Source organism: Hippocampus comes, unplaced genomic scaffold, assembly GCF_001891065.2.
Source record: "Hippocampus comes isolate QL1 unplaced genomic scaffold, H_comes_QL1_v1.1 scaffold22, whole genome shotgun sequence".
In the NCBI taxonomy this organism is placed as follows: Eukaryota; Metazoa; Chordata; class Actinopteri; order Syngnathiformes; family Syngnathidae; genus Hippocampus; species Hippocampus comes.
This window is the reverse complement of record NW_017806175.1, coordinates 7,007,805-7,019,408: the sequence shown is the minus strand read 5'-3', so window position 1 is coordinate 7,019,408 and position 11,604 is coordinate 7,007,805. Positions and strand designations below refer to the sequence as shown.

At 42.0% G+C, this 11,604-nt stretch overlaps 1 protein-coding gene across 4 annotated transcripts; it reads right to left on the bottom strand.

Moving 5' to 3' along the window:
- Nucleotides 1–82: 82 nt before the first annotated feature.
- On the bottom strand, nucleotides 83–10,712 carry LOC109532331 (cyclic nucleotide gated channel subunit alpha 3). 4 transcript variants are annotated; one of them, XM_019897178.1, is made up of 7 exons: nucleotides 10,102–10,712; nucleotides 4,926–5,050; nucleotides 3,873–3,944; nucleotides 3,584–3,760; nucleotides 2,553–2,654; nucleotides 2,370–2,476; nucleotides 83–2,029 (listed from the first exon to the last, which is right to left on the bottom strand). In XM_019897178.1, exons 2-7 carry the CDS (start codon nucleotides 5,024–5,026, stop codon nucleotides 633–635), a joined length of 1,956 nt encoding a protein of 651 aa, XP_019752737.1. In that variant the 5' UTR covers nucleotides 5,027–5,050; nucleotides 10,102–10,712; the 3' UTR covers nucleotides 83–632. The 4 variants fall into 4 exon arrangements, with proteins under 4 accessions (XP_019752737.1, XP_019752738.1, XP_019752740.1 ...); XM_019897179.1 differs by having other exon boundaries at nucleotides 3,584–3,715; XM_019897181.1 differs by lacking the exon at nucleotides 10,102–10,712 and adding an exon at nucleotides 2,766–2,939 and having other exon boundaries at nucleotides 3,873–3,966; nucleotides 4,926–5,023.
- Between the last annotated feature and the right edge of the window lie 892 nt (nucleotides 10,713–11,604).

Genomic DNA, 11,604 nt, shown 5'->3' with positions numbered 1-11,604 from the left:
ATTCGACAACCCTCGAAAAAATGTGCAAGAAATATATTATAATATTTTTATTTTATCTACAAAATGACCATGTAGACAAACACAGTGAGACATCTTCATGTAATGTGCATAAATATACAGGTACGTTCATATTTACAATATCAAATGTCACTTACTGCAGGGGCATTGCTGCTGTTGTTTTGACTTGATGTTCGACCTGCTCTAGCCTACAGGCTCAGGAGGGACAGCCTTTGTCCTTTTTTTACTCCTTTTATATCAAAAGAATGAAAGACATAACCTGATGTAGTACCCAAATTGACCTGTGAGAGGCAGCAATATGCCGAGGGAAATACCCACTGTGGGGAGGGGGTGGGGGGGGGGGATGAAGAACCAGCTGAAGTAAACATATTCTTAAAAAGTGTGCAGATGACCTTTAAACTGGATATGTGCAATTTGTGAACCCTCAGCATGGCTTGGATTACCGAGTATCTAACAAGTTATACTGACAATTACAAACCTTTTTGTGTGGGCGTTGATTACCTTTCGCTATTCGTGACATTTACAAGAATTCTCTGGACAAACCTGGCCAGATGTATAAATCGATAAAAACAATTTGGACATTGGTAAAGTCCCTTCGCTCCTCGTAAAGTCCTTCACTGAACCTTTTTGTCCTTGTCGGCCACCACTTCTGACAGATCCTCGGGTTTGACGGCCTTCACCTGAGACTCCATTTGGCTGACCCGTTGCTTCATGCGCATCTGGCTGGAAGTGAACTCGGCCATGAGCTTAGCAAACTTGGTCTGCATGACGTCCAGGTTGTCCTGCAGCCTGGTCAGCTTCTCCTCCAGGTCCTTGGGGTCTGCACCAGCATTAGCCACCGCCTCATCAATCAGGTTGTCCTTCATCAATATGGCCTTGCCCTTCTCCTCCAGGGCCTTCTTGGCATCTGGGTACTCGGTGAGCGCCTCCATCAAGTCATCCTTGGAGAGGGCGAAGAGATCAGAGTAGCCCACGCTTCGGATGTTGGCTGTTCTCCTGTTCCCGGCCTTGCTGCCTTTGATGCCCAGGATGCTGATTTCCCCAAAGTATGCGCCGTCGCTGAGGACCACGAACTGCGTGACGCCGTCGTCGGCCACCACCGCTAGCTTGCCCTCCTTGATGATGTACATCTCCCGGCCGATATCGCCCTTCTTGCAGATGTAGTCCCCAGGACTGAAGACTTGAGGCTCCAGCTTGAGCACCAACTCGATAAGGAGTCCCGCCTCGCAGTCCTGGAAGATGCGCACTTTCTTCAGTGTGTCCAGATGGACATTGATGGCGATTTCAGCCTTGAGCTTGTCCGGCAGGTTCTTCAGAACCTCTTTCTCATCGCAAGTCTTTTTCTCCGTCCACAGGTAGTCGAACCACTTGATCACCCTGGCCTCGAGGTCTTTGGTGACCTTGCGGAACTGCATGTACTGCTTGATGGAGTCAATCTTGGCCTGAAACTCAGCGCGGGAGGCGTTCATGTTGGAGATCATGGCGCCGACGTTTCCGACAATACTGGCAAAGATCAGCACACCGGTGAGGAAATCGGCGATGACAAAGAGGTACTCCACGTCTCTCACCGGCGCAGGCGTCTCACCAATGGTGGTGAGGGTCAGTGTGGACCAGTAGAGGGAGTAGATGTATTTTCTGGCCAGGCGGCCATGCTCCGGGTGGCTGATGTTGGGGTACACCCAAGTGTCCGAACCGAAACCAATGGTCTTGGAGATAGCAAAGAACATGCAGGCGTTCCAGTGGATGATGACCAGGATATAGAGCACGAGATTGCTAATACGAAACATGTTGGGGAAGCTGGTCCTGGTCTCAGTCCTTTCGAAGAACTCAAACAGCCTGGAGATCTTGCAGAGGCGGTTGAAGCGGAACTCTGGGTTATTGTATCCATATTTCAGGAAGAGCAGATCGGTGGGGATCATGGAAATCATGTCGTACTTGAACTGTGACGTGGTCCTATATTTGGCTCTCAGCTTTGTGGCGTCCTTCACCAGGAGGCCTTGTTCCAGGTAGCCTGAGGAACAGACACAAGAATATAATCTACCTGCACATTTGCCGGCTATTAATCTGCAGTGATGCTTTGATTTACAGATTTAACGGGAACTGCGTTGACGCACTGCCAGAAACACTCAAGTTGCATTCAGTGTGACCGCAGCATAACACCCGAGACGCACTGCCCACACTACTTTCCCTTTCGAGTCGCCGACATCACCACACATCGGTTTATCTGAATGTGCAAAGCTGCAAGAGCTGTGTGAATGTACACTTGGGACTACCAGGCAAGTTCTGTCTGAAAGGCGTAGACGAATAAGTATCATTGGTTCAAGGGGCTGCGGCGTGGCCAAGAAACTGACCTGTCCTTGACCTGACAAATGTGTCTGTGTAGTAGATGAAGTCTGAGGTGTAGTCCAAGAAGATCCAAAGTTTTGTGAAGCGGTCCTGGAGTTCATTGAAACAGGCCCTGGTAAAATAGTTGAAAAGATTGAAAGACTTTTCAGTTTCACTTCAGATAGTAAACCAAGAAAGGAAAAGAATACCTGGTCACAATCATTATCAGGTTGTAAAACACCGGGGCAGCGATGACCGTCAGCCACCTGTAGTACATGTCTGCAGCTGGGTCCATGATCCAGATCTCCTTCCTGGGTTTAAAAATTAAAAAAGCTTTTGTTGGGGCCTTATCAAAGAATGCAGGAATCAGATGTTTCTGGAATGAAATCATCCTGATGTGAAGTCTATCGGAGAGTACTTACGGGGGCTCCTCTTTCTTTTTGTCATCTTTCTTATCATCTTTTTTGTCATCCTTCTTCTCGTCCTTTTTCTCATCCTTCTTTTCATCCTTTTTCTCATCTTTCTTCTCCTTTTTGTCATTGTTTTTTTCATCCTTTGGGTCTTTTTTAATTTCCTCTTTTTTGTCTTCCTTTTTGCTAAGGGAAACATTCTTGGGTTTTTAATTCTCTTCATCACAAAAGGGGATTCTATATCTATGAGGGACAACCAAAGGGATACCAGATTACACCAAGAGGAGAGGATCTGGTGGAGGTCTGGAACTATCTTGGCAGGTTGTTCTTTTTTTTAATCTTCTCTTTCTTCGTTTTTTGCCGAGGGTCATAAACTCTTGCTGTAAATTGGGGCAAAAGGCGTAAAGTACTGAAGGACTACTGGAGGGATTTCGGAGAACACCAAGATGGAAGGGTCTGGTGCAGGTTTGGAACTATCTTGGTAGTGTTGGTGCAAATCATAGCCTTCCGGCAGATCCCTTGCAAATTCACACGAAACCTCTGTCTTACAGAGATTCTTGTTGAAACTGTAGCTTTGGTCGGGTGTAACGCAACAAACGACCAAGACAAGGAAAAGAAGATTAAACCGGGAAGGGATGTCACTAGCAGCTAGGCCAGAGTACCACCCAGTTTTCTACCAAGTATACGCACTTACTCATCTGTGTTGTTGCAGTTATTCATGTTGTAAGTAGCTAGCGGCCACTTACTGCCAAGACGTTCGAAACAAAGAACGTAGTCAGGTCGCTTATTTCACGGTCGACGTTATTCCGATTATCACCACTTCTACTCACTTCTTCCTGCGTGTTGTGCTGTTGTGGTCCAAGGACTGTCTGTCACTCTTGCAGCCCGACATTTCTTTGAGCTCGGGGCCTCGGAAGCGCTCTAGGAAAGAGTCGCGCCTCGCCGGTACTTCAGGATTCATCCTGTTAAAGGCCCAGTTGCGCAGCATGTAGAAGAAGTAAGAGAGCCTAGACATGATCAGAGAGAGCGGAAACAACAACGACGTGACACCCATCTAGGCTACTGAGAAAAGGGGAGTGGTCAGAATCACAAGGCAGAGTCGCTCATGTCGGTGTTTACCTGGCCATTGCTCCTGGACCAGTAAAAAGCGTTCTGTTGGACTTTGAAGACAGCGCCCTCTCGGAATTGTGACTGGAAGACATCGTCCGCAGAACTTGAGCCAAAAAGTACCAATATCATATGTCACGATCAAAATGTTTTTTTCATTCTCACAGATCATAGCTGTGTCCCTCAGGCGAGGTAGTCTGCAAATGGCAACCTTCCGAGAATCCTTTAGGGGAGCCATCGAAGGAACCTCTAACTTTGCTAAAACCACCAGTAATTGAAAATGCTTGAAAAGTGTATCTCATGGGCACTGTCAATTTGTGTCCATCACTTTCTTACCCCTACATTGTGATGCCAAGTGGCTACATGTTAGCATTTTTCTATTTTTTTAAAGTGACACCACTGGGGTGACAGATGTCTGGAGAACCCAGGTAATGTACTCTACGGATCCAAATTTCGGAGGAACCTTTGTAAAGTCATGTCAAAGGGGATTGTCTACTTCCTGGTTCTGTCACATTATTCTTAAATTTGCACCGGGATGCTACGTGTCAGCATGGCTAACGTTTTTTTAAGGTCCCCCAAAGTTTCATAGTGCGGTGACAGACATCTAAAGAACTTGATCCAGAGACTACCAACATTTCACTCCAACAGATGAAAGGTATGATCCAATTCAGATGTACAATGCATACAATATACTCTACAGATCAGAACCTCCGAAGTTCAAATGGGACTGTCTACTTGGTCGATCCCCTGGCTCCTTCCTGGCCTTACCTTTACGAAATGATGCTAGGTGGCTAACATTAGCATTCCAACGGTATTTAAGGCATTCAAGTTCAACACGGGTAACAAACATTTGAAGGACGTCTGGATTTGAAACCAAAAACTTTGTGTGCCTGCTTAAAAACTTTCAATACAAGGGTGTACAAATATTAATGGAAGATCCAAAAGGCCGCAAAAGCTTGAAGTAAGCATGTTATGTATCTTCCCCATCACTGGAAATAAGACCACATTTGACCCCCTAAATGGAGACAAGGCTAAGAATCTTCAACCTTCAACCTTCAAGCATACCTGCTGTCTCCATTTTCGACGACGGACAGCTCCTCGTCCGATGAGCGACTGGACAAGCGGCATCTGGTCAAGTAGGAGATTTCGCTGTTGACCTTCGCCATGGTGTAGTGTTAGGCCCTGCTGGCCTAAGAAGAAACAATAACAACAAAGGAAAGGTTGCTTCGAAGTTGTCTGTTTTACTTTTTTTAAGAGAGGTTTGGGAAAAGACTCAGTGGACTGGATTTTTTTGAGATACAAAGTCTATTAAGATATTTGAGCACAAAATGACCGTTTCAACCCAAAATGGCCAACTTTCTGTTCAATTTCATGCTTCTTTAGACTTTTTCATGTGTCCTGTTATGATAGATATGTCCAACCCGTTTTATGTTGCTCGGTGGATGTGGCGTCTGATGCAGATTTTTCTTTTTTTTTTTGAGCGCTACGGGGACTTTCAGAGAATTGTATTCTCGGGGTTGTTCATCTCTCGGCTTTAATCGTTCTCGTTTCCAAAATATATGGACCCGACATAGACACGTTTCCACTGTGTGGCGGAGTGTATATATACAGCCACTAAAAATACACCCTCCTTATATCCTTACCACTAAACAGGATGAGCGTGTTCTCTGTGTGTGAACGGTCAGCCCTGCTTTTAAAATAAGTGCTACTTACGGGTTTGCTCTGGCCCTGCTGGCAGCATGGGTGTGTGAATATATAGCGCGGGTAAGTCTATTAGCCAGACTTCTTTGGGAACACATAGTTAAGGGCTGCTTTGTTCACCTCTGACAAGGTGCAGTCTGGACCGTTTTTTTGTTTTTTTTTCAAGATCTTCGTTAGCTACCAATTGTGAGAATTGTTTGTTGATAACAAAAGTTGCAATTGAGTCAACGGTAGGACTGTGATGCATGATGTCAGAATAATTCACAATTAACATAGTTGTCAGATGAAAAGCAAGATACAGTCAATCATCATCATTTGAAATTATCATCAAACTTTCAAAGTATAAGCCCTGGAATTTGCCCAAAATGTCGGCTTCAAACCGAAAGGACAAACTTAGTCTTCAATTTCAAGGATGGGTTCTTGAGTGGCGGCACAGTGTGTGCCCTGCAATTGGCTGGCAACCGGTTCAAGGTGTCCCCCGCCTACTGCCCGAAGACCGCTGGGATCTGCTCCTGCACACCCGCGACCCTCATGAGGATAAAGCGGATTGGGTGGATGAATGGGTTTGTGGGCATTTTTCATGCATCTTGTTATGATCGACGTACTATTTCCCGAAATGTGTCTATGATGTCATAATTTGAATAATCTAATTTGCAGAATAACCCCCAGCCCCGTACAGTTTGTCTGCCTATGACCTGGAAGCTAGGCTGGCTGAAGATCTTCCGTTTTCTGACAACCAGATGACATGGAAGCGCAATCATGTTCAAGCTGAAAGGTAAGCAGAACTGCAGTGTAACCAACCGGGCACAGGAGACATGAAAGTGTGGCTGAGATTTAGTCGATGCCAACACAGTGCAGTTGAATGGTTTGGTGAAGAAACACTGCCTCCAGCAGGGAAATTATGATAAAATCTTTCTGGGATGTGATTTAATTGGTCAGTGGCGTCATCATTTGCAATCTGGAAGTGCAGGTGTGAACACCTCCTGCTCTGGAGGAGTCTCGGAAGTCTTTACTGCCATTAAGCAGTCAGCATTGGTCCGTTTAATTTTTTTCGCCGTTATCTTTGCAATTATTTTAACTCCCTCGCGAACGTCTGTGGTTGTAACACGTGTCGGCACGTGCGGATTAGTGCTAATGCCAAGGAGTTAACAAACACAGCACAAGCCCCAACCCTCCTGGCCCCACTAGATTAAACGACATTGACAGTAGTTTACCTTTCGCCAGTGCAGCTATAGGGTAAACTTGGATAGCATTACATCATCGGCCACATCAACAGAAGCTCATTGAAATGTGACGAGAAGATAATTACGTTTTGACTCCTTGCCTGGATTTTTCATGTCAACATATGGGAATCTGGTTGCTTTAAAAAGTTAAGATTTGACTTGTTTATTTCATGTTATGTCCAGCGGATATAAAAAGTCGAAACACAACTGCCAAATTGGAAGGAATCATGAGCAGTTCAAAACAGCATTCATGGTTGTCTTTTTGTAACCCTTATTTTATCCAAAACCAAGTTTAGAAAAATATGATGACTATAATATCTTAAACTAAAAGGGAGGAGCTTCATCTTGTCAGACGTCAGCTTTGTCTAAATGCAAAATATTGCTTCGGTGCCATCTAGTGACATCTGGTGCCAAGTAACTATGTTGAACTGAGGGGGAGGAGCTCCCTTTCGTCAGGCCATAGCCTTTTCCAATTGAAAATGTGCTTTGCTGCTATCTTGTGGCACCTGTAGGCAATTACAGCCGTTTTGGGTTGGTAGAAATTACTTGCGTGGTTTACCCTAAGTGGCCCATTTTGAAAAGTTTCCCTCTTTTAGTACCTTTCATGCAGAGAAGAAAAAAAAAATCCTGTTTCATGCCGCATGTTGATGTTTAAGAGCTAGCTAGTGTGGGCTCGACTTTCATGCTTTCAAATCATGTTCCTGTGGCTTTGCTAACACTGAAGAAAAAAAACATTTGATCATGACATCAACATTAAAAAACATACTGTTCACCTTACTTGTTTAGTGGTTGTTGACTTACAAGTGACTCAAGACGATTTTCTGTGTTGATTTGCGAGCAAAGATTTTTGGGACGAATGCGAAACGGTGGCAATGAACATCGCAAGAAGCAGGCATTTGGTTGGTAGTGAACAATTACACGTGCATCCGTATTATCCCGCCCACTGGTGGTCAAGGGACGATTTTCTGTGTTGATTTGCGAGCAAAGATTTTGGGACGAGTGCGAAATGGTAGCAATGAACATCGCAAGAAGCAGGCGTTTGGTTGGTAGTGAACAATTACACGTGCATCCGTATTATCCCGCCCACTGGTGGTCAAGGTGCACGCCAGAAGGGGCAGCACAATGTCCAGTGAATCAAAGCAAAAAAAAAAATAATAAAGTAAAAATTGTCATGAATAAAAACATGAAAAGGTAGCAAAAACGGTTTAATTTTTAATTCTATTTAATTGATTCTATTAATTGACCATTTTTAAAATAAAGTACAATACCAAAGAATGCTACGCACGCCAGAAGGGGCAGCACAATGTCCAGTGAATCGAAGCAAAAAAAAAAAAAACTAAAAATAGTCATGAATAAAAACATGAAAAGGTGGCAAAAACGGTTTAATTTTTAATTCTATTTAATTTATGTTACCATTTTTAAAATAAAGTACAATACCAAAGAGTGCTATTTTTCTTATTTAAATATTATTTTTGCTCGTGTGTTTTAGGACAGCTTGAATGGGTTAACGGGATAACCAATTAATCGGCAGATTAATTTAAAAAAACTATTTAATGAATAAAATAACTTTGTTTTGTCCCCTAAACGCTGAAAACAATAACAATATGACTTACAGGCAGGACATATGACCGTTTTACAATTACTGTCCTTTCGTATTTGGTAAACGTCACAACAGGAAAATCAGAAAAATCTGCCTTTTTTTGCCAATTTTATGTTTGAACGTCATTGTTTTTGTCTTACATTGTAATGTGTGTGTAAGTATTCCCAAAAATTGCAATAAATTTGAGAAAAAAAAAAAAGAAATCCCAATTCTAAAAGAGCTCCTGTCAGCGGACTGTCAAAAAGCACAGACATTTGTGTTCCAATGGAGGGGGTAAAAGTAAAAAGTTGTCAGAAAAACAATTCCTCGAGTTCAGGTCGGATCCCTGACAAAATGGATTTAAGTACCAACCACTGAATGAAATTTAGCGGCGCAACTTATTGGTGCAGAATTACTGTTAGCGTTATGGTTGACAGAATGATCTGTTAATATAATAATGCTCTTATTTGGTTTGTGGGAGATTAGCAGCACTGTAGTGTAAAGACCCGCTAAGAGGCTTGAGGCTTTCTATTTATCGGGGCAACCTCATCCCGGGCAGGAACAACACTAGCTATGTAAGCTATGGTCAAGATGATGGTTTTGCTCTGTTTTAAATGGTTTTGTCATCACATTTTGCTGTAGAATATCTGATGTATATTTGCGGGAGGATACGTGAGCAATTGTTTTTTTATTTTACTTTTTTCTATTTATTTATTGTACTCATTAAAATTCAATTCAAAATGTCAAACGTATTAGAATATGAAATACGATACTGTGAATGAGAAAAGTATTGGTGCATGTTATTTCAAGAGTAGCTTTGCTAATACACACTAAACTACTGCGGTAAACAAGATTGTTTTATTTTGTAAAAAAATAAAAAATAAATACATAAATAAAAATAGATATTTTTTGTATTATTTATTTTTACAATTGATGTATTCATTTTTTTCATGGCTCAGACTATTACTTTTGTTGTTTTATTTAGTCACTGAAGTACGGATGTCCGCCACATATAGAAAAATGACTTGATTAATGATTTGTTTACAACGCTGAACTCGGTCATTAAAGTACTTTGTAACACTTTAAAAAAAAAAAATCACTCTTAAATTGAGACGAGTCAATGTACGTTTGTTCATAATAATTTTTTAAAGATGGATTTTTTTTTAAATGTATCGATTCAATGCTAGCTTAGCTAATATTTTGTATTAAATTATCCCATGAGTAAACAATGGGTTTTATTTTTTTTAATTTACACAAAAAGTAATCGTGTGTGTCGTAAAGCTATAATAAGTTTTTTTTTTTTTTAATATGTTGTTTACACTGTGTCCATAGTATTTAAAGAGTGCATTGGCTAAGCTTTGAGAAGAAGATCCATACAAAAAAATAAATCTTTCTCACATATGAGAATATTTTATACATCTTTTCTGGAATATTTGATTTTATTAGATTTTTATTTATTTTTTTTATATGCATTCATATCCAGTATATTGAAAGGGTACCTTTGGTAACATTGTTGCTGATACAGAGCTTTCTTGATTTGAAATATTTTTACTGGATCAATTTTTAGCGTTGCTTTGCTAATATTGCCCAGCAAACAATACATTTTGTAACATAAAATACAGAAAGTTAAATTTAAAAATAATCCCTCACAAAGCCGAGAATATTTAATTCACATCTTTTTTTTAAAAGGATTTTTATTCTTTCTTTTCTTTCTTTCTTTATTTTATATGGCACCTACCTGGTCACGCGTTTAAGTCCGCCACATAAGAAGAGACTCCTCTGAGACCGCCACCGTGCGCATCCATGCTTCTTCAAACCACCGTCGTCACCTCTCGTTCACGGCAAATATTAGACAAACAAATATTTCCCCATGGCTCACGCTTCCAACAACGCACATCCGCGGTCTTTACACGCGCGCGGTCTAGACATTGTCACTGCTAGACGAGGGACTGTTTGGATGAGGATGAGGATAAGGATGAAGAGGAGAGGCTCAGCCGGCAGAACCCAGATCAGGAGAGGGGAGGAGTCCTGCATCAAGGGGATGAGAGGATTATGACCACTCTGCAAAGAGAAGAAAAAGTCAAAAAAGGAAAAAAAAGAAGCAACAGTACAATTATATATCCCACCATTTCGACAATATTTTTGTACAGGTGATAACTGCATTTAGGTCTAACTCTCGTCTGTTTTGGGTGTAATGACACTGTCGGCCACTAGATGGTGGCACACCATTTAGTGTGAGACTACAAATCTGAAAGAAAGAAGAACAAAAACGAAGTGTTTCAGCACAAACTAGTTTTTGTTGAAAATGATTGAATGTCATCAATTCTAATACCGCATTTTACATGACAGAAAGTGACAGTAATCTGTTGTAAGAAAAAAAAAAAAAAAGAAGAGGATATGTTTACTGTAAACACAAAGAGATCTTTACACCGCAACTTTTCCATTAGTCTTGCTCTCTCTCATTATCTGTATTTAAATGTGTTTTATTATTTTAAAAGTGTGGTTAAGGAACTGAAAAACGTAAGTGCTCTCGTGCTGTAGAATCATACCGAGGGGATTTCTACATTGGGGGATTTCATTCATTGTGGGTGGTTTGGAACATAAGGCGGGTTACTGTATGCATGTTTGAAAATAAGTGCTGAAAATGTGCAAAGGCTGAGAACTGTGAAGTGCACTTTGGGTGCAGCTAAAACGGCCTCCGCCGAAGCGGCACGATACTTGAGTACCTTTTGTCTGTGTGAGCGGTTGTGCAGCGCAATTGCAAATGATTGAGTTCCTCCTACAATGCCCATTTCTATCACGAAAGCGTGCAGTTGCCTTCATTCCAAAAATGGATAGACATGGATTTTTTTTGTAATACAATTTATTTTTCACTGGCTGAAGACACAAGCGTTGACAAAAGGCCTGGCAATCTTACTTTCCTGTTAGCATTGTCATTATTACGTATAATCCAGCAGGCACAAATAAATGGTTGGATCTGGAGGGGTCATTATATTGATGAAGAAGCATGGCTAATCTCATTTCATCTGTTGTGGCGACCAATTGCCCTCTCCCCTGTAGGCTCCACCCCTCTCCTCTCCAAACCTCATTAGTTTTAGGCCAGGCTCCAGGTGCATGGAGATCCATTCAAAGCCTCTTTATTCATCATACCGCATGCTCATTATTGCGTTCTCGATGTGCTGCGGCGGCCACGCCGCCGCCCCCCCTCACGCCCCCCCCCCCCCGCACCTCCCCCAAACCC